The sequence below is a fragment of the Hypanus sabinus genome, chromosome 26, assembly GCF_030144855.1.
Source record: "Hypanus sabinus isolate sHypSab1 chromosome 26, sHypSab1.hap1, whole genome shotgun sequence".
Lineage (NCBI taxonomy): Eukaryota > Metazoa > Chordata > Chondrichthyes > Myliobatiformes > Dasyatidae > Hypanus > Hypanus sabinus.
Genome location: NC_082731.1, coordinates 5,006,735 through 5,029,524, shown reverse-complemented (window position 1 = coordinate 5,029,524; position 22,790 = coordinate 5,006,735). Strand labels below are relative to the sequence as shown.

The following is a 22,790-nucleotide window of genomic DNA, read 5'->3' as shown; positions in this document are numbered from 1 at the left end:
TCCACCGGCAACAGCCTTTGAAGTAAAATCTCACATTTCACCATCCTAAGATCTCCCAAAATGCTTATGTCAATTAAATACTTCTGAGGAGCTGCAAGGTGGGGGTTGTGGTAACTTGTGTTCACTACGAAGAAAGCCCTTAACTCCAAGTGGAGTCGTCGGGTCGCCCTCGTGATGTTCTTTTTTAAGCAGGCTTTCCGATTTTTACGAGGCCGAGTTGCTAGCTCGACGCTCCAGCCAGCACTGATGGAGCCGGCCGGATTCACTCCGGAGTCTGCCGCCGATGCCACTGCGCCACCAGCCAGTGTGTTTGTGTGCGGTAAGGTCCCACAAAAAGCAGGGTGCTTGGCTAAATCATCCTGATCAAACCGAGAGATAAACATCCACCAAGGTTAGGGCTTTTCTCTTCAATGGGATAGAGGTATATAAAATTATGATGGGTATAGACAGAGTGAATGCAAGCAGGCTTTTTCCACTGAGGCCAGTGGAGAAAAAAACCAGAGGACATGGGTTAAGGGTGAAGGGGGAAAAGTTTAAAGGGAACATTGGGGGGGGGGGGATTCCTCACACAGAGAATGGTGGGAGTGTGGAATGAGCTGCCAGAAGAAGTGGTAAATGCGGGCTCACTTTTAACAATTAAGAAAAGACTTGGACAGGTACGTGGATGAGAGGTGTATGGAGGGATATGGTGCAGGTCAGTGGGACGAGGCAGAAAAATGGTTCAGCGCCTGTTTCTGTGCTGTAATGTTCTATGGTTCTATGGAAGTGCAAGATGGCAAGAGAGAAGACAGGACCTCAGTTTAATCACTTAAAAGAAAGTAACACCAACAGCGTGGCACTCGCTCAGTGTTAGCATAAGGCTGGAGAGAGGTTGGGGTGGGGTGAGTGCTGGAATTAAACAGCACAGGAACAAGCTCACCATATCCACCTAACTGATCCCACTTCTCATTAACAACGTATTTCCCTACAACCGTCAGGCTCCTGAACCTTCACTCACATCAACTCTGAACTGATTCCACAACCATCAGGTTCTACAACTTATGTTCTCGGTATTATTTATTTGCTTGTTTTATTTGCACAGCTTTGTCTTCTTCTGCACATTTGTTGTGTGCCGGTCTTTGTGGTGTTTCATTGATTTGATTATACTTCTTTATTTTACTGTGAATGCCTACAAGATAATGAAACTCGGGGTCGAGTATGGTGACGCATCTGCACATACTTTGACAATAAATTTACTTTGGACTTGGCTCTCTTACTCCACGGCCTTCCATGCCTTGGTGATCTGAGTGTCTGTCCAGGCATTTCTCAAAAGTTGTAAAGTCCCTGCCTCCACTGCCCACACAGCCTTGAAGTCAGAACTGACTGGCTGCTGACCCATGCCTGACATTCGTAGCAGTCCTGTAACATCACTCATTCACAACGAACCTCATCGCTGGGTTAGAAAGCATGAAAGATACTCAATGAATTTATCTGACGTTGGTAATGATGGTGACAAGAATATCACCACAAACCACAACCCAGGCATTAATTTGCACAAAGGTTTTATTTTTAATCCCTCTCGTTGGCCCTAACGTCTGTTTTGCACTTCAAGGATGGAACAGAGGTTTGGGAAAAGTTACCCATCCACAGGGAATCTCGTAGACACGAGAGATGGCAGATGCCAAAATCTGGAGCAACCACCGTGCTTGGCACAACAGGGTGGGTTGAAGAGCTGGTACTGTGCTGTAACGTTCTGCTTTCTGTGCTCAGATAACCTGTTGCAACAGGATGGAAGTGAACCACGAAGGAGAGGAACCTTATGAGCTGCAGGAAGCGGAACCAATGACCTCAGCAGATTGGTTGCTGCTATGGGAACACAGTGGATTCTGTAGATGCTGGAAATCCAAAGCAATACAAATGAAAGGCTGGAGAGGTCAACAGGTCAGGCAGCATCTACCGAGGGAAATGAACAGCTGTACCCGAAACATTAATTGTTTATTTACCCTCCACAGCCACCGGCTGACTCGATGAGTTCTTTCAGCATTTTGTGTGTGGCTCTGCAGGGAACCTCCTCCAGCAATTTACCCCTCATGTACCTCTCTCAGTTCTGCCCTCTGGTCTCTTAACTAAGCCAGTGTTACTTGGCGTTGGAAGTATGGCGACACTGCGGATGTTGGTCATTGATGAAAACAATGCATTTGATGTTTTGATGTACATACATGTGGAAAAATGTAAAGCTAATATTTAATCTTCAATTGTGTGACGTATAAGAGAAAAGCGGTTAACAAACTGGACATGGTCAGAGGTTAACAAACTGGACTTGTGGTCAGTGATGGACAAACTGGACATGTGGTCAGAGGTTAACAAACTGGACATGTGGTCAGAGATGGACAAACTGGACATGTGGTCAGAGATGAACAAACTGGACATGAGGTCAGAGGTTAACAAACTGGACATGTGGTCAGTGATGAACAAACTGGACATGTGGTCAGAGATGGACAAACTGGACATGTGGTCAGAGATGAACAAACTGGACATGTGGTCAGAGATTAACAAACTGGACATGTAGTCAGAGATTAACAAACTGGACGTAGTCAGAGGTTAACAAACTGGACATGTGGTCAGAGGTTAACAAACTGGACATGTGGTCAGAGATTAACAAACTGGACGTAGTCAGAGGTTAACAAACTGGACATGTGGTCAGAGGTTAACAAACTGGACATGTGGTCAGAGATTAACAAACTGGACATGGTCAGAGGTTAACAAACTGGACATGTAGTCAGAGATTAACAAACTGGACGTAGTCAGAGGTTAACAAACTGGACATGTGGTCAGAGGTTAACAAAACTGGACATGTGGTCAGAGATGGACAAACTGGACATGTGGTCAGAGATGGACAAACTGGACATGAGGTCAGAGGTTAACAAACTGGACATGTGGTCAGAGATTAACAAACTGGACGTGGTCAGAGGTTAACAAACTGGACATGTGGTCAGAGATGAACAAACTGGACATGAGGTCAGAGGTTAACAAACTGGACATGTGGTCAGAGATTAACAAATTGGACATGTGGTTAGAGGCATGCGGTCAAACTGGACATGTGGTTAGAGGCATGCGGTCAAACTGGACATGTGGTCAGAGATGAAAAAACTGGACATGTGGTCGGAGATGAACAAACTAGACATATGGTCAGAGATTAACAAACTGAACGTGGTCAGAGGTTAACAAACTGCACATGTGGTCAGAGGCATGCAGTCAAACTGGACATGAGGTCAGAGGTTAACAAACTGGACATGTGGTCAGAGGTTAATAAACTAGACATGTGGTCAGAGGCATGCGGTAAAACTGGACATGCGGTCAGAGTAGATCCGTGGAGTCAGAGTTGTTTAAAACAGAAACCAGGCTTCAGCTCATCACATCCATTTTCCTGTATAGATCCATACACTGCCATGCATCTTTGCCTAAATGGCTCAATTGTTATCTGACTCCATCTCCTCTGCCTGCTTGTTCCAGACATCAAACTCACTCTGTGTGAGATAACTTAACTCTCTGCTCTGCTTTCTCTTAGCAAATCTATGCCCTCATATTTTTAATCCAACTACCATGGAAAAAATATGTTGGCTATCTTCTCCTAGCTTTCACATAATCTTACACATTCAATGGGCATTTTATTTGCACACCTGCACATGGGCATGTTAATGCAAATATCTAATCAGCCAATCCTGTGGCAGCAACTCAATGCATAGAAGCATGCAGATGTGGTCAGGAGGTTCAGTTGTTGCTCAGACCAAACATCAGAATGGGGAAGAAATGTGATCTCAGGGAAAGATTGTTGGTGCCAGATGGGGTGGTCTGAGTATCTCAGAAACTACTGATCTCCTGGGATTTTCACACACAGCAATCTTTAGAGTTTACAGAGAATGGTGTGAAAAACAAAAAGGATCCAGTGAGCAGCAGTTCTTTGGGCTCAAATGCCACATTAATGAGAGAGGTCAGAGGAGAATGACCAGACGTTAACAAATAACCATGTGTTACAACAGTGCATCAGAGCATCTTTCAATGCACAACATGTTGAACCTTGAAGTGGATGGGCTACAACAGCAGAAGAACATGAATATACATCAAGTTGTCACTTTATTAGGTATGGGAGGCACCAAATTAAATGGCCACTGTGTGTAAACGTCAAGTCACCCCTCACCCTTACTAACTCCAAGGAAAACAAGCCCAGGCTTTCCAATCTCTCCAACATCCTGGGGAGTCTCCTCTGCATTCTCCCAGTTCAGCCACATCCCTCTTAAAGATTAGCTTCATTTGTCACAGGTACATTGAACCATGCAGTGAACTGTGACATTTGCATCAGTGACCAACACAGTCCAAGAATGTGCTGGGAACAACTCTCAAGTTTTATGACAACATATCATGTAGACACCCTGTACGGCTCTGGAATGTAGGCGGAAACTGGAGCACCCAGCGGAAACGCATGTGGTCACAGGGAGAAGGTACAAACTCCTTTCAGGCACTGGCGGAAATCAAACTCTAACCACTGGCACAGTAAAGTTATGCACCAACCCCGGCGGTGTTGCAACTGGAACTGTACACAACGGTCCCAACAGTAGTGTTTTATCAATGGCACTGGACCACTGACGCAGAGACAAGTGTTCAAATCCCACCACATCTGAGGAATTTTAATTCACTAAATAAATCAAAGCTGTCTGAATTATGGCGATTAAACCAATGTGTCAACCTAGGGCAGCACAATAACCTAGTGGTTAACGTATTGCTATTACAACATCAGCCATCAGCCATCGGGACTCAATTCCCTTCCATCATCTGTCTGGATTTTATGTTCGCATGGATTTCCTCACACATCTGGTCAGGATGGGTGATGTAACATTGGTACTGGAAGCATGGTGACACTTGCAAGCATATAGATATGAAATCCTATGTATATATATATAATCCTATATATATCTACTTAAGATATTTTATGTATTTATATTTATTGTGCTTTTTGTTATTGTGTTCCTTATCATGTTTTTTCTGCTGCTTCAAATCCAGAGTTACAATTATCTGTTCTTCTCGACACTTGTGTACGGGAAATGACATTGAACGATCTTGAATCTTGAATCCATGGGCTGTGCTGGGTGTTGACAAATCTCACTGCATGTTTTGATGTTTCAATACAGCCAACCGAATCTAATCTAATTGCACGTCAGGGGAAGGAAACCTGTCATCCTTTCCCAGTCCGGTTTATACATGACTCCAGACCCGTAGATTTGTTTGACTTGTAACTATACTGGTCAACAACAAGAGAAAAACAATAACTGCTGGTATTTTCCAAACAGTAAACAGAATGCAAACAAGGGAGCCAAAGATCATGACTGCGAGAACAGAAGAAAACAGAAGTAAGAGTAGGCCATTCAGCCCGTGAAGCTTGCCCCAGCATTCGGTGTACCTGTACATGGCTGATCTATGCAGAGCTCACCTCACCTCACATCCTGAGCTTCAATCAAGTATCTACCCACCTCTTCCTCACTTCTTCAAAATCCCAGTTGAAGGTAAATGTTAATATCAAAGTACACAAATGTTACCACATTCAACCGTGAGGTTCACCTTCCTGTGAACATACGCAGCAAATCTACAGAGATGGTAACAACATCTCCTCCACAATTACCACCAGCACATTTTACTATCAAAATCTGGCTACCACCAGAGATTCACCGCCCTCTGAGAGAAGAAATTTCGATGCATCTCAGTTTTAAATATCCTGTGTCCTCTTGTTTGTGATTCTCCCATTAGTGAAAACATCACAACATCTACCCTATCAAGCTTCCTTTGGACGTTTGATGAGATCAGTCCTCATTCTTCTAAGCTCCACAGGGTACAGGTCCAAACTTGTTTAACTGTTAAATTTTCAGATTCATATACTAAAACACTTACATCCCCCTGAAGTTCCCAAGGGGTGCATGGAGGGTGGGGGGAGAGAGAGGGAGAGAGGGAGAGAGAGAGAAGGAGGGAGAGAGAGAGAGAGAGAGATGCATATATCATACAAACACCAATGAAGCTCAGTGTAATAAATTCCACAGATTCATGACCCTCTGGCTAAAGAAATTTCTCCACATCTCTGTTTTAAATGGACGCCCCTTTATCCTGAGGCTGTGCCCTCTTGTCCTAGACTCCCCCACCATGGGAAACATCCTTTCCACATCTACTCTGTCAAGGTCTTTCAACATTTGAAAGGTTTCAATGAGATCCCCCCTCATTCGTCTAAATTCCAGTGAGTAAAGGCCCAGAGCCATCAAACGTTCCTTGTATAATAATCCTTTCATTCTTGGAATGTAAACCTCCTCTGAACCCTCTCAAATGCCAACAGATCTCTTCTGAGATGAGGAGCCCAAAACTGTTCACGTTACTCAAGGTGAGGCCTCACCAGTGCCTTATAAAGCCTCAGCATCACATCCCTGCTCTTGTATTCTGGACCTCTTGAAATGAATGCTAACATGGCATTTGCCTTCCTCACCACCAACTCAACCTGCAAGTTAAAGTTAAACTTCCAAGTCCCTTTGCATCTCAGATTTGCGGATCTTTTCCCCATTTAGAAAATAGTCTGTGCATTTATTTCTTTTACCTAAGTGCACAACCTTGTATTTTCCAACATTGTATTTAATTTGCCTCTTTCTTGCCCATTCCCTTAATCTAAGTCCTTCTGCAGCCTACCTGTTTCCTCAACACTACTTGCCCCTCCACCAATCTTTATATCATATGCAAACCTGGCAACAAAGCCATGTATTCCAGCAGCTAAATCATTGATATACAATATAAAGAAGTGATTCCAACACCAACCCTTATGGAACACCAGTAAAGGATCCTTTTATTCCCACCCGCTGTCTCCTACCAATCAGCCAAAGCTCCAATCATGCCAGTAACTTTCCTGTAATACCATGGGCTCTTAACTTGGTAAGCAGCCTCATGTGTGGCACCTTGTCAAAGGCCTTCTGAAAGTCCAAATTTACAACATCTATTGCATCCCCTGTATCTATCCTATTTGTAATCTCCTCAAAGAATTCCTACAGGTAAGATTTTCCCTTAAAGAAACTATGGTGACTTTGTCCTACCTTGTCCTGTGTCACCAAGTACTCCATTACCTCATCCTTAACCAGTGACTCCAACCAGTGAGGTCAGGCTAACTGGTCTATAATTTCCTTTCTGCTGCCTTCCTCCTTTCTTAAAGAATGGAGTGACATTTGCAATTTTCCATTCCTCTGTCACCATGCCAGAGGTTTTGAAAGATCATTACTAATGCCTCCACAATCTCTAATGCTATCTTTTTCAGAACCCTAGGGTGCAGTTCATCTGGTCCAAGTGTTTTATGTTCCCTTAGGTCTTTTCCCGTTTTCAGCACCTTGTAACAGTAACTGCACCCACTTCTCTTCCTCCACACACTACAACAGCTGGCACACTGCTGGCGTCTTCCACAGTGAAGATCGATGCAAAATACTCATTTAGTTCATCTGCCATCTCCTTGGCCCCCATTATTATTTCTCCAGCCTCATTTTCTAGCGGTCCCATATCCAGTCTCATCTCTTTTATTTTTTACATTTAGCTTTCACTCTCCACTTTGATATTATTTACCAGCTCGCTATCATACTTCATCTTTTCCCTCCTAATGATTCTTTTAGTTCCTCTCTGTAGGGTTTTAAAAGCTTCCCAATCTTCTGCCTTCCCATTAATTTTTGCTTTGTTGTATGCCCTCTCTTTTGCTTTTACATTAGCTTTGACTTCCCTTGTCAGCCACGGTTGTACTATTTTGCCATTTGTGTATTTCCTTGTTTTTGGAATACACACATCCTGCACCTTCCTCATGTTTCCCAGACACCCACACCATTGCTGCTCTGCTGTCCTCCCTGCCAGCATCTCCTTCCAATTTACTTTGGCCAGCTCCTCTCTCATACCACTGGAATTTCCTTTATTCCTCTGAAATACTGCTACGGCAGGTTTTGCTTTCTCCTTATCAAATTTCAAGTTGAACTCAATGATATTGTGATCACTGGATCCGAAGGGCCCTTTACTAGAGAGCTTAACTGCCTTCAGGGTCCTTTTACCCTTGTAACTTCTTAATTCATCTTCGATCCTCTGTTAGATCTTTCCGCTCATTTGATGCCATTCTTTACCAGCAGAGCCATGCCATCCACTCTGGCTGCCGTCTAGTCCCTCTGATACAATTTGTAACCCTGGACATTCAGGTGCCCGCTGTCCTGTCACAGGGTTCACTGACTGAGTCATTGCCATGTGTACCAGCATGCAAAGGTGCAGTAAGAAATATCCCTGCAGTAGCATCATAGACATACCTTCACATAAACAACATTAACAGGAAAGAGTAAATTAAACATAAATTATGCATTATTACACAATTCTTAAAACAAAACAAACAGATTTAGTGCAAATTCCTCATGGTGTTATGGTCATGGTGTGCAGACTGGTTCAGAAACCGAATGACTGAGAGGAACAAGCTCATTCTTGAACATGGTGGTGTGGGAATTCCAGTTTCTGTACCGGCGGTTCACTGGTTGGTAGATCAATTGACTGCAGGGAAGTGCCCCGGTGTGCAGATTGAATGATATCCCTGGAGTTGGGTACTTGAGTGAGAATGTCCTAGTGACTATGGCACTATTGTGGTGACTCTGAGGGATGATACGTTAGTGTGATTGGGTCTGTTGTGGTCACTCTGAGCCAGTACGTTAGTGTGATTGGGTCTGTTGTGGTCACTCTGAGCCAGTACGTTAGTGAGATTGGGTCTGTTGTGGTCACTCTGAGCCAGTACGTTAGTGTGATTGGGTCTGTTGTGGTCACTCTGAGCCAGTACGTTAGTGTGATTGGGTCTGTTGTGGTCACTCTGAGCCAGTACGTTAGTGTGATTGGGTCTGTTGTGGTCACTCTGAGCCAGTACGTTAGTGTGATTGGGTCTGTTGTGGTCACTCTGAGCCAGTACGTTAGTGTGATTGGGTCTGTTGTGGTCACTCTGAGCCAGTACGTTAGTGTGATTGGGTCTGTTGTGGTCACTCTGAGCCAGTACGTTAGTGTGATTGGGTCTGTTGTGGTCACTCTGAGCCAGTACGTTAGTGTGATTGGGTCTGTTGTGGTCACTCTGAGCCAGTACGTTAGTGTGATTGGGTCTGTTGTGGTCACTCTGAGCCAGTACGTTAGTGTGATTGGGTCTGTTGTGGTCACTCTGAGCCAGTACGTTAGTGTGATTGGGTCTGTTGTGGTCACTCTGAGCCAGTACGTTAGTGTGATTGGGTCTGTTGTGGTCACTCTGAGCCAGTACGTTAGTGTGATTGGGTCTGTTGTGGTCACTCTGAGCCAGTACGTTAGTGTGATTGGAACTGGTCTAGTTACTATGAACCAGTACGTTAGTGTGAATGGGAGTGTTGTGGTTACTCTAGGCCAATATATTTGTCTGACTGAAACTGTTGTGGTTACTCGAAGCCAGTACGATAGTGTGAATGAATATGTTGTGCTGAATCTTAGCCAGGTTGTTAGTGTGAATGGATATGTTGTGGTGAATCTTAGCCAGGATGTTAGTGTGAATGAAACTGTTGTGGTTCATCTCAGCCAATATGTTAGTGTGAATGGGAATGTTCTGGTCACTCTAAGCCAGTATGTTAGTGTGATTGGGTCTGTTGTGGTCACTCTGAGCCAGTATGTTAGTGTGATTGGGTCTGTTGTGGTCACTCTGAGCCAGTATGTTAGTGTGATTGGGTCTGTTGTGGTCACTCTGAGCCAGTACGTTAGTGTGATTGGGTCTGTTGTGGTCACTCTGAGCCAGTACGTTAGTGTGATTGGGTCTGTTGTGGTCACTCTGAGCCAGTACGTTAGTGTGATTGGGTCTGTTGTGGTCACTCTGAGCCAGTACGTTAGTGTGATTGGGTCTGTTGTGGTCACTCTGAGCCAGTACGTTAGTGTGATTGGGTCTGTTGTGGTCACTCTGAGCCAGTACGTTAGTGTGATTGGGTCTGTTGTGGTCACTCTGAGCCAGTACGTTAGTGTGATTGGGTCTGTTGTGGTCACTCTGAGCCAGTACGTTAGTGTGATTGGGTCTGTTGTGGTCACTCTGAGCCAGTACGTTAGTGAGATTGGGTCTGTTGTGGTCACTCTGAGCCAGTACGTTAGTGTGATTGGGTCTGTTGTGGTCACTCTGAGCCAGTACGTTAGTGTGATTGGGTCTGTTGTGGTCACTCTGAGCCAGTACGTTAGTGTGATTGGGTCTGTTGTGGTCACTCTGAGCCAGTACGTTAGTGTGATTGGGTCTGTTGTGGTCACTCTGAGCCAGTACGTTAGTGTGATTGGGTCTGTTGTGGTCACTCTGAGCCAGTACGTTAGTGTGATTGGGTCTGTTGTGGTCACTCTGAGCCAGTACGTTAGTGTGATTGGGTCTGTTCTGGTCACTCTGAGCCAGTACGTTAGTGTGATTGGGTCTGTTGTGGTCACTCTGAGCCAGTACGTTAGTGTGATTGGGTCTGTTGTGGTCACTCTGAGCCAGTACGTTAGTGTGATTGGGTCTGTTGTGGTCACTCTGAGCCAGTACGTTAGTGTGATTGGGTCTGTTGTGGTCACTCTGAGCCAGTACGTTAGTGTGATTGGGTCTGTTCTGGTCACTCTGAGCCAGTACGTTAGTGTGATTGGGTCTGTTGTGGTCACTCTGAGCCAGTACGTTAGTGTGATTGGGTCTGTTGTAGTCACTCTGAGCCAGTATGTTAGTGTGAAAGTGAATGTTGTGATTAATCTTAGCCAGTACGTTAGTGTGAATGGAACTGGTCTAGTTACTATGAATCAGTACGTTAGTGTGAATGGGAGTGTTGTGGTTACTCTAGGCCAATATATTTGTCTGAGTGAAACTGTTGTGGTTACTCTGAGCCAGTACGATAGTGTGAATGGATATGTTGTGATGAATCTTAGCCAGTACGTTAGTGTGAATGGATATGTTGTGATGAATCTTAGCCAGGACGTTAGTGTGGATGAAACTGTTGTGGTTCATCTGAGCCAATATGTTAGTGTGAATGGCAATGTTCTGGTTACTCTGAGCCAGTACGTTAGTGTGATTGGGTCTGTTGTGGTCACTCTGAGCCAGTACGTTAGTGTGATTGGGTCTGTTGTGGTCACTCTGAGCCAGTACGTTAGTGTGATTGGGTCTGTTGTGGTCACTCTGAGCCAGTACGTTAGTGTGAATGAAATTGCTGTGGTCACTCTGAGGGATGATACGTTAGTGTGATTGGGTCTGTTGTGGTCACTCTGAGCCAGTACGTTAGTGTGATTGGGTCTGTTGTGGTCACTCTGAGCCAGTACGTTAGTGTGATTGGGTCTGTTGTGGTCACTCTGAGCCAGTACGTTAGTGTGATTGGGTTTGTTCTGGTCACTCTGAGCCAGTACGTTAGTGTGATTGGGTCTGTTGTGGTCACTCTGAGCCAGTACGTTAGTGTGATTGGGTCTGTTCTGGTCACTCTGAGCCAGTACGTTAGTGTGATTGGGTCTGTTGTGGTCACTCTGAGCCAGTACGTTAGTGTGATTGGGTCTGTTGTGGTCACTCTGAGCCAGTACGTTAGTGTGATTGTGTCTGTTGTGGTCACTCTGAGGCAGCATGTTCATGTGAATGTTAATTTTGTGGTCACTCTGATCCTTTGTGGACTCTGTGAGCTGTCTGGCCTGATGCATTCTAGAGTTATCGAGTCATACAGCACTATAGCTCCGGAATAGGCATTCAGTCCCCTTAGCCGATGCAGAATTGTTATTCTGCCTCAGTATGCCCGCCGAAAAAGATCTCAGGGTTGTATGTGGTGACGTGTATTTACACTTATAATAAAGTTACTTTCACCTTTGATCTTATACTATTGACTTGCACCTTGCTTACCCACGCGTAGCAGGAACGAGCTTAAGTATGAAGGGGCCGTGAGAAGGCCTTGGTGGACAGGATTAAGGAAAGCCCCACGGCATTCTGCAAGTATGTGCAGAGCAAGAGGATAAAACATGAGAGAATAGGGCCAATCATGTGTGACAGTTGAAAAGTGCGTATGGAACCGGAGGAGTTAGTTGAGGTATTTAATGAGTACTTGCTTCAGTATTCACTATAGAAAAGGATGTTGGCGATTATAGTGATGGCTTGCAGCAGACTGAAAAGCTTGAGCATATAGTTATTAAGAAAGATGATGTTCTGGAACTTTTGGAAAACATCAAGTTGGTTAAGTTGCTGGTACTGGATGAGATGTAGCCCAGGCTACTGTGGGAGGCGAAGGAGGAGATTGCTGAGCCTCTGGTGATGATCTTTGCATCATCAGTGGGGACAGGAGAGGTTCTGGAGGATTGGAAGGTTGCAGATGTTGCTCACTTATTCAAGAAAGAGAGTAGAGATAGCCCAGGAAATTATAAACCAGTGAGTCTTACTTCAGTGTTTGCTGTTGATGGAAAAGATCCTGAGAGGCAGAATTTATGAGCATTTGGAGAGGCATAATATGATTAGGAGTAGTCAGCATGGCTTTGTCAAGGGCAGGTTGTGCCTTATGAGCCTGATTGAATTTTTTGAGGATGTGACTAAACACATTGATGAAGGAACAGCAGTTGATGTAGTGTATATGGATTTCAGGAAGGCATTTGATAAGGTACCCCATACAAGGCTTATTGAGAAAGTAAGGAGGCATGGGATCCAAGGGGACGTTGCTTAGTGGATCCAGAACTGGCTTGCCCACAGAAGGCAAAGAGTGGTTGTAGACGGGTCATATTCTGCATGGAGGTCCGTGACCAGTGGGGTGCCTCAGGGATCTGTTCTGAGACCCCTTCCCTTCATGATTTTTATAAATGACCTGGATGAGGAAGTGGAGGGATTGGTTAGTAAATTTGCTGATGATACAAAGGTTGGAGGTGTTGTGGATAGTGTAGAGGGCTGTCAGAGGTTACAGTGGGACATTGAAAGGATGCAAAACTGGGCTGAGAAGTGGCAGATGGAATTCAACCAGATAAGTGTGAGGTGGTTCAGTTTGGTAGGTCAAATATGATGGCAGAATATAGTATTAATGGTAAGACAGTGTGGAGGATCAGAGGGATATTGGAGTCTGAGTCAATAGGACACTCAAACCTGCTGCTCAGGTTGACTCTGTGGTTAAGAAGGCATACGGTTCATTGGCCTTCATCAATCGTTGGATTGAGTTTAGGAGCCGAGAGGTAATGTTACAGCTATATAGGACCCTGGTCAGACCCCACTTGGAGTACTGTGCTCAGTTCTGGTCCCCTCACTACAGGAAGAGTGTGGAAACCTAGAAAGGGTGCAGAGGAGATTTACAAGGATGTTGCCTGGATTGGGGAGCATGCCTTATGAGAATAGGTTGAGTGTACTCAGCCTTTTCTCCTTGGAGCGATGAAGGATGAGAGGACTATAAGCTTTTACCCAGGGCTCAAATGGCTAGCATGAGAGGGCACAGTTTTAAGGTGCTTGGAGATAGGTACGGAGGAGAGGTCAGGGTTAAGTTTTTTACGCAGAGAGTGGTGAGTGTGTGGAATAGGCTGCTGGCGATGGTGGTGGAGGCGGATACGATAGGGTCTTCTAAGAGACTCCTGTACAGGTACATGGAGCTCAGAAAAATAGAGGGCTATGGGTAACTGTAGGTAATTTCTAAGGTTGGGACATGTTAGGCACAACTTTGTGGGCCGAAGAGGCTGTATTGTGCTGTAGGTTTTCTATGTCCATGTACTTATCCAATCTTCTCTTCAACATTGCTGTCGAACCCATGTCTACCACTCCCGCTGGCAGCTTGTTCCGCACTCCCACCCCCTCTGAGTGGTGCAGAGGTCATTGCAATGCGATTACAGCGTTGGGTGTTCCAGAGCTCAGTGTTCAGAACCGGCACCGTTCTGTGAGGAGTCCCTGTGCACGTGTGGGTTCTCCCCAGGTCCTCTGCTTCCCTCCCACCGTCCAAAGACATATCCGGTAGGTTAACAGCAAATTGTCCCGTGATTAGGTTCAGGTTGATTGGGTTTGGAGGGGGTTGCTGTCAGTGCTGTATTGCTAAATAAATAAACAAGTAAACATTTCACCTATCACCCTTAACCTATGACCTCTATTCTCACCCAACCTCAGTGGAAAATGCTGCTTGCATTTACCCTCTCTATACCCCTCATAATTTTGTATACCCCAAGCAAATCTCCCCTCATTTTCCTAACCTACTTAACATTACCCTATAACTAAGGGCCTCAAGACCTGGCAACAGTTTTGTAAATTTCCTCAGTTTTCTTTCAAGCTGCTGAATATCTTCAGTGTACGTAAATGAGTAATTTAAATAAAACCCAAAGTTTTATCATCCAGCGGTTTTAACTTCTCCAGTTTTCCAGGATTGTTTTCTTTGTAGTGCCAGAGACCTGATCGAAGTTTATAAATTATGGAAGGTGTGATAGAGTAGATATTTACCCCAGACTGGCTGCTGGGGCAGTGGCATCAGCACTGGAATTTGAGTTCAAATCCAGCCGGCTCCTTGCACACTTTACATCCGGGTGCCGGGTCAGGCACCGATCCAGCAACACGGCCTCGTAAAAAACAGTCATGCTACGGGAACAGCAAAGACACTGCCTGATTCACCACAAGGCGTGAGAGGGAGCAATAATCTTTTACCCAGGGACAAATCACTAGAAGGTGTACATTTAAGGTGAGGAGGAGATACGTGGAGAAAGATTTTCTTTTTAAAGAGAGGTGGGAGCCTGGAATATGCTGCTGGAGTGGTGCTGCAAGTAGATACTAAAGGGGCTCTTAGAAAGGCACATGAATATGTGGATAATAGACGGATACAGACTGTGTACGGGCAGAAGGGGTTAATGTAACTCGGTATCATTAGCTCAACGTCATGGTCCTCTGAGCCTATTCCTGTTCTATATTCTGCATTCTCTCCAAAACAGGGCTGTTTTTTTTTTAAAACAATGCGTAGGTGTTACTATTAATGAAAATATTCTCATCTCCGGTTTCGACCAAATGTCTCTTGGTGCACGTGTCACACTATCCATCTTGAGCAAGTCAACATCCTGTGCTCAACTTACCTGTGACCTTCAGTCAGCTTGTGCTCCTTCTCCTGATAATTTTCACTCACCTCCTCCATTTCAGACCACATTGTGAAGTGCAACCTCCCCCACCCAGACGTACCTCAGCTCGATGAATCCGTGTCCCGCAGAACTTTGGACAGCTGATCAGAGTTGATGGACACTCACTGCTTTCATGTTTCTGAAATGCAAGTGGTTTCACTTTAATATTTCAAAGGACTCAGTATAGGAAGGTTCTGGAAGCTTTGCAGAGGGGTGCAGGAGATTTACCAGGGTGCTGCCTGGATTAAAGAGTATGAGGATAGGTTGGGTGAGCTGGGGCTTTTCTCTTTGGGGTGAAGGAGGATGAGTAGTGACTCGTTCGAGGTGTACAAGAGGCGACAGCTGGTGCCTTTTACCCAAGGTGAATTAACGAATACAAGACGGCGTACTTGTCGGGTGATTGGAGGGAAGTATAGAGGGGGAGGTCTGAGGTCAGAGAATAGAGAATGGTGGGTGTGTGGAAAGCCCTAGTCAGGTTTTGGTAGAAGCAGATGGGTTAGGAACATTGAGCCCAAGAGCTCAACAATGCAATGTTGCGTTAGACCACAATTGGAGTGTTGTGTTTCGTTCTGGTCACCTTGTTATAGGAAGAATATGGAAGTTTTAAAGGAGCTTTTACCAGAATGCTGCCCGGATTAAAGAACATATCTTATGAGGAAGGGAGGAGCAAGCAAGGGGGAGTGAGGAGGATGGGAGATGACAATAGAGGCGTATAAGATAATAAGAGGCACTGAGAGAGAGGAAAGCTGGTGCTTAGCTCATATGAGACCGCCTAGTACAAGGGAGTTGTCAGAGATGTTTTTTTACAGAGTGGTGAATGTGTGGAATACACTGCCAGAATACTCGGGACATTTAGAGACTCTAGGATAGACACGTGGATTAAAGAAAATTGCAGGGCTATGTCAGTGGGGAGAATGAAAGAAAGCTTTCTATGGCGCTTTCATAAAAATTGATGAGTTGACAAGAACAAAAGACTGTCGCAAGTTCCTATCGACTCTTACCATTTTTTAATCGAAAGCATTCTGTCTGGATGTATAACAGCAGAGTATGACAACTACCACAAAAGCAGCCCCTCTCTGCACCTGTATCTTCACATTCTGTTTTTTGAGAATTCTCCAGACCGGTACCAGATATTCTCTCTACCCCCCACCCCGCCCCTCCCATCGGAGAAGATACATGCACTACTAGGCTCAAGAGCAGCTTCTATCCCACGAGGATCAGACTCTTGGCCCCATGGTCTACCTTGTTTACCTCTGCATCTTCTCAGTACCTTTGAACTTTGTTCTGCGTTGCTGCTGTTTTACCTTGTTCTGTCTCAATGCTCTGGGTAACGATCTGACGTGTATGAACAGTATGCATGACAGGCTTTTCACTGTAGCTGGTTACATGTGACAATAACTAACCAATAAAAACCAATACAAATACACGGGTTGACTTGTGAGGCACAATAAGAATATGCAGTACTGTGCAAAAGTCTTATCACAAGTACATAGCTCAGGTGCCTAAGACCTTTGCACAGGACTGTAGTAACTTTATGTATTGCACTGTACTGCTGCCAGAAATAAAAAGCGAGTTCCATGATACATGTGAGTGATGATAAACCTGATTTTGGGCAGAGACAAGGAGAATGGAATCATGATTGGGAAAAGGGGAAGGGAGACGGGAGGAAGCTACTTGTTCCTGATCAAAGGTTACGGGGTGAAGGCCGGGGAATGGGGTTGAGCAGAAAAGGGAAAAAAGATCACCCATGACTGAATAGCGGAGCAGACTCGATGGGCAAGATGGCCTAACTCTGCACATTCTATAATGATCAATAAACCAATTGTTTGTCAAGTAACCCCACTCAGGACTGGGTGGGTCTGCACCCACACCACCCCCTCCCCCTGGCGCCTGTCCCACACCCCTCCCATGGTACTCCATCTTCGCCATTCCCAACATCCATTACTCCCGCCATATTTACAAACTTGTTCTCCACTCAACATTGACAAATACAGTACCGTACTCTTAGAGCAACCTTGCTACAGTATAATTGTGCTAAAGACGACTTTTGCACAGTACTGTATGTGTCTCTAGTGTTGATGGCGTTGCCAATAGCACTATTTACATAAACCCATTTTCAGTTTGTAGGATCATTTGATTAGTAATCTCTCCCATTAACACTTCTTACTAAGATTTGTGCATAGATTCAAAGTATTGTAGTATTGGCCCGTGCACCGAGATTCAGTGAGATGATTTTGTTTGCATGCCATCCAGACAGATCATGCTGTATAAATGGGTAGCGTGGTAACACAGCATACATTGTCTCTGTGACGGTGTGGATTTCCACCACGTACTCCAGTTTTCTCTCAAATTACAAAAACGTACAGGTTCGGGTCAGTAAGTCGTGGGCGCGCTATGTTGGTACTAGAAGCATGGCGACATTTGTGAGCTGCTCAGCAAATCCTCGATGATTTGATTACATTTCAGTTTGCATGTTACATAAACAGCTTATCTTTATCTTTATAAATACATTGTGATAGTAAAACACTGCAGAATTAAATGTGATAGTCGCAATAAAGCGCAAAGACCACAACAAGGTAGATTGGGAGATCAAGAGTTAATCTTTTAGTGCACGAGAGGTCAAAGTCATTGCAATGTGTGCTCAGTGGCCAATTTATTAGCTACCTAATTGTTAGTGCGGTAGTGCTTATCACTGTCACTTTCAGCTTCCACTGCTGGCTAGCAGTCGTGTGAGAAGGAGAGGTGAATGTGGAAGTCTCTCCCTGCCAGTACGTAGCCTCTCCGAAAGCAGTTCTCCTCACTGGCAACACAGAGGAACCGATCCCCTTTCGGACTCAGGCTGTGTGGTGATATCACGTGCATTGAGGTGCCAGTACAAGATTGGACAGAGCACTGAGCATGCGCAGGATTGTTAGAATGTTCCAGCATGTAGTTGGGTTAAGACGTGCTTGTTCATTACTGCAAATAAAAGTTCTCTAATTCTTCCAGAATATGATTCTTCATTGTTAACCCACGGTACGTTTAAACAAAAGTAACATAACAGGCTGAACTACAGGGGACAGGGAGGAGGTCTGGCCCCTGCACACGTAGCATGCAGGCCCACTAATATAAACTTAATCAAATAGTGAAAAAACTGAGCCCAAAAAAAAAGGAAAAGTAGCGTTCATGGGTTCATTGTCCATTCAGAAATCAGATGGAGGTCTGGAAGAAACTGCTGCTGAAGCATTGAGTGTGTGCCTTCAGGCTCCTGTACCTCCTCCTTGATGGTGGAATGAGAAGTGGGCATGCCTTGGATGATATGGTCCTTAACGATGGATGCTGCTTTTTTAAAGCATTGCTTTTTGAAGGTGTCCTCGATCATGGTGAGGATTGTGGCCATGATAAAACTGGCTGAGTTTGCAAACTTCTGCAGCTTTTTCCAATCCTGCGCAGTGCCCCTCCATACCCGATGATGCAACAAGACGGAACGTTCTCCTCAGTACAGCTGAAGAAATTTGCAAGAGTCTTTGGTGAATACCAAGTCTCTTCGAAATTCTAATGATATGTAGTCACTGTCAAGCCTTCTTTGTAATAATATCAATATGTTGGACCCAGGATAAGGTCCCCAGGATAAAGCCTCAGCATCGCATCCCTGCTCTTATACTCTAGACCTCTTGAAATGAATGCTAACATTGCATTTGCCTTCCTCATCACTGACTCTACCTGAAAGTTAACCTTTAGGGTGTTCTGTACAAGGACTCCAAGTCCCTTTGCATCTCAGATTTTTGGATTTTCTCCCCATTTAGAAAATATTTTGCACATTTACTTCTTCTACCAAAAATGCATGACATTGCATTTCCTTTGCTACCTTCTTGTCCATTCTTCTAATCTGTCTAAGTCTTTCTGCAGCCTTCCTGTTTCCTCAACACTACTTGTTCCTCCACCATTCTTCATATCATCTGCAAACTTAGCAACAAAGCCATCTATTCCATCATCTAAATCATTGATATACAGCATAAAAAGAAGTGATCCCTACACCGACCCCTGCAGAAAGCTACTAGTCACTGGCAGCCAACCAGAAAAAGATCCTTTTGTTTCCACTCGCTGCCACCTACCAATCAGCCAACAGCTCTAACCATGTTAGTAACTTTCCTGTAATACCATTACATCTTAGCGTGGTAAGTGGCCTATGAGTGGCATCTTGTCAACGGTCTTCTGAAGGTCCAAATATAAAACATCAACTGCATCCACTTTATCTATCAACTTAAGGAAACTTTGGCCCATCTTGTCCTTTCTCACCAAGTACTCCATAACCTCATCCTTAACAATTGACTCCAGCATCTTCCCAACCACTGAGATCAGACTAACTGGTCTATAATTTTCTTTCTGCTGCCTCCCTCCTTTCCATATTACTCAGGCCCTCCAGAATCAACAACATCCTTGTAACACACACAAAATGCTGGAGGAACTCAGCAGGCCAGGCAGCATCAATGGAAAAGGGTGCAGTTGATGTTTCAGGCCGAGACCTTTCAGCAGGTATATTTTCTCTGTACACTTTCAACCTTATTTGCATTCTTCCTGTAAGTAGGTGACCAAAACTGCACATGATACACCAGATTATGCCTCAACATCTTATATAACTTCAGCATAACATCCAACCTCCTGTACTCAGTAACTTGAATTATGAAAGCCAATGTGCCAAAGGCTTTGTTTACAACCCGTAATGCCACTTTCAATAAATTATGGACCTGTATTCCCAGATCTCTTTGTTCTACAGCTCTCCTCTGTTCACCTATGATGGTTGGTCCTCACAAAACCTCACATTTGTCTGCATTAAATTCCACGGCCATTTTTCAGCCTAATTCTCAAAACGTGCAGATCTCAGTCTTCCTCATTATTGTCTTCATGTCACCTGTAAATTTGCTGATCCAGTTAACCACATTATCATCCAGATCATCGATTTAAATGCACCGACCCTACAGCACTCCACTAGTCACAGGTCTCCAGTCAGAGAGGCAGCCATCTATTTCCACTCTCTGGCTTCTCCCAAAAAGTCAATGTCTAATCCAATTCACTAACTCATCTTGAATGCCAAGTGACTGAACCCTCTCAACTAACCTCCCGTGCAGGACCTTATCAAATGCCTTGCTGAAGTTCATGTAGATAACATCCACAGCCTTGCCTTCATCAACTTTCCTGGTAACTCCCTCAAAAACTCTGTAAGATTGGTTTGATATAACCTACCATGCACAAAGATGTCCTAATCAGTCCATATCTATCCAAATACTCATATATCTAGTCCAACGCCAATAACATTCCCACCAGCCTATAATTTCCTGGTTTATTTTTAGAGCTTTTCTTAATCAGGTGAACAACATTAGCTATCCTACAATCCTCTGGTGCCTCACCTGTCACTAAGGATGATTTAAATATCTCTGCTAGGGCCACTGCAATTTCTGCACTTGCCTCCCACAGGTTAAGGGAACACCTGGTCAAGCCCCGGGGATTTATTAAGACAGAAAACAACTCCGCCTCTGTAATCGGTACAGGGTCCATCAACTTGATGCTGCTTTGCCTCACTTCTATAGACTCTGTGTCGATCTCCTGAGTAAAGACAGGTGCAAAAGATCAATTTAAGCTCGCCACCATCTATTTTGGCTCCACACATGGATTACCACTCCAAAGGACTATTTTTTTCCCTTGCAATTCTTTTCTCTTAACATATCCGTAGGATCCTTTTGGATTCTCCTTCACCTGGTCTGCTAGGGCAATCTCATGCCCTCTTTTAGCCCTCTTAATTTATTTTTTAAGTGTTCTCTTGCATTTCTTATCCTCTATAAGCACCTCATTTATTCTTACCTGCCTAATCCTGCTACGCACTTCCTTTTGTTTCTAACAATGGCCACAACATCCCTTGAAAACCAAGGTTCCCTAAACCTGTTATCCTTATCTTTTATTTGGATAGGCACAAACAAGCTTTGTACTCTCAAAATTTCAGTTTTGAATGCATCCCACTTGCTAAGTACACCTTTGGCAGAAAACGGCCTGTCCCAATCCACACTTGCCAGATCCTTTCTGATACCATCAAAACTGGCCTTTCTCCAATTTAGAATCTCAACCCACATGCCAGATCTATTTTTTTCCATATTTACTTTGAAAATAATAGCACTGTGGTCACTGAATGCAAAGTGTTCCCCTACACACACTTATGTCACCTGCCCAGTCTCATTTCCTAATAGCAGTTCAAGTATCGCACACTCTCTCTTTGGGACTTCTGCAGACTGACTAAGGAACCTTTTCTGAACACATTTGGCAAACTGTCCCATCTAGCCTTTTTTACAGGGTGGGAGTCCCAGTCAATATGTGGTAAGTTAAAACCACCAGCTATAACAACCTTATGTTTCTCACAACAGTCTGCAATCTCTCTACACATTTGTTCCTCTAAATCCCATGATAGTCTGTAATATAGCTCCATTAACATGGTTCTATCATCCTTATTTCTCAGTTCCACCCATAACACCTCAGTGGATGAGTTCTCCAGTCTGTGCTGACAGAGCATTGCCGTGACATTTGCCCTGACTAGTTACGCCACTCCTCCCCGTTTAAACCCTCCCACTCTGTCACATCTAAAACAAGGGAAACCCAGAATATTGAGCTTCCAGTTCTGCCCCTCCTGAACCAGTCCTCTGATGTATACAATGTCATAATCCCAGGCGCTGATCCATGCCCGGAGCTCTCCTGCTCTTCCAACGATACATCTTGCTTCAGAATATACAGCTCAGTACATTAGTCACACCATGCTCAATCTTTTGCTTCCTGGCTTTGACTCAGCACTTAACCACATCTGTCTCCACAACCACTCTACTATCTGTTCTGGCACTCTGGTTCCCATCCCTCTGCAACTCAGTTAACACCTTCACCCCACCCCCCTCCACACACCTCTAGCAACCCTACCCACTGCAAGTCCCATCTTCCCTGGAAGAGAGCCAGTGATCCAAAAATCTGATGGCCTCCAACTTCTTAACCTGTATAATCTTCCTATTCCTGGCCACAATAGCATGTGGCATGGGTAGCAATCCTGAGATCACAACCCTGAAGGTCCTGCCCTTGAACTTAGCACCAAACTCCATGATCTCACTTTACAGAACTTTGTCACTCTTCCTCCCTATGTCACGGGTATCTATATGGAGCACGACCTCTGGCTGCTCACTCTTCCATTTAAGAATGCTGTGGACTTGATCTGAGATGTCCTGGACCCTGGCAGCTGAGACGTAATATACTATCCAAGAATTTAGTTCACATCCACAGAACCTCCTTTCTGTTCCTCTAACTAGCGAATCCACTATCAGCACAGGTCACCTCTTCTCCTCCCTCCTCTTCTGAGTTGCAGAGTCAGACTCAGTGCCAGAGACTTGACCGCGGTGATTTTCCTCTGCTAGATCATCCCCTCCAACAGTATTCAAAGTGGTATACCAGTTGTTGAGGGGGATGGCCACAACGGTACTCTGTACTGGCTCCTTAACCCCTTTCCCCTTCCTGACTGTCATCCAGCTTTCTGTACCTTGGGAGAAACTACCTCCCTATATGTCCTATCTGTCATCCCCTCACCCTCCCAAATGATCCAGTTCCAGCTCCAGTTCCTTAATGCAGAGTGTAAGAAGCTGCAGCCGGATGCACTTTCCGCTGTTGTAGTGATCAGAGACACTGCAAGTCTTCCTGCC

At 44.7% G+C, this 22,790-nt stretch overlaps 1 protein-coding gene across 3 annotated transcripts in view; it reads right to left on the bottom strand.

The window, feature by feature from the left end:
• The window catches only part of LOC132381812 (TNF receptor-associated factor 3-like), a 96,522-nt gene that overhangs the window by 18,834 nt on the left and 54,898 nt on the right, over window positions 1-22,790 (bottom strand). For all 3 annotated transcript variants that reach the window (XM_059951413.1, XM_059951412.1, XM_059951414.1), the window contains one exon: window positions 15,152-15,229. In XM_059951413.1, the coding sequence (XP_059807396.1) occupies window positions 15,152-15,229 (78 nt within the window). The remainder of the gene's footprint in view (window positions 1-15,151; window positions 15,230-22,790) is intronic.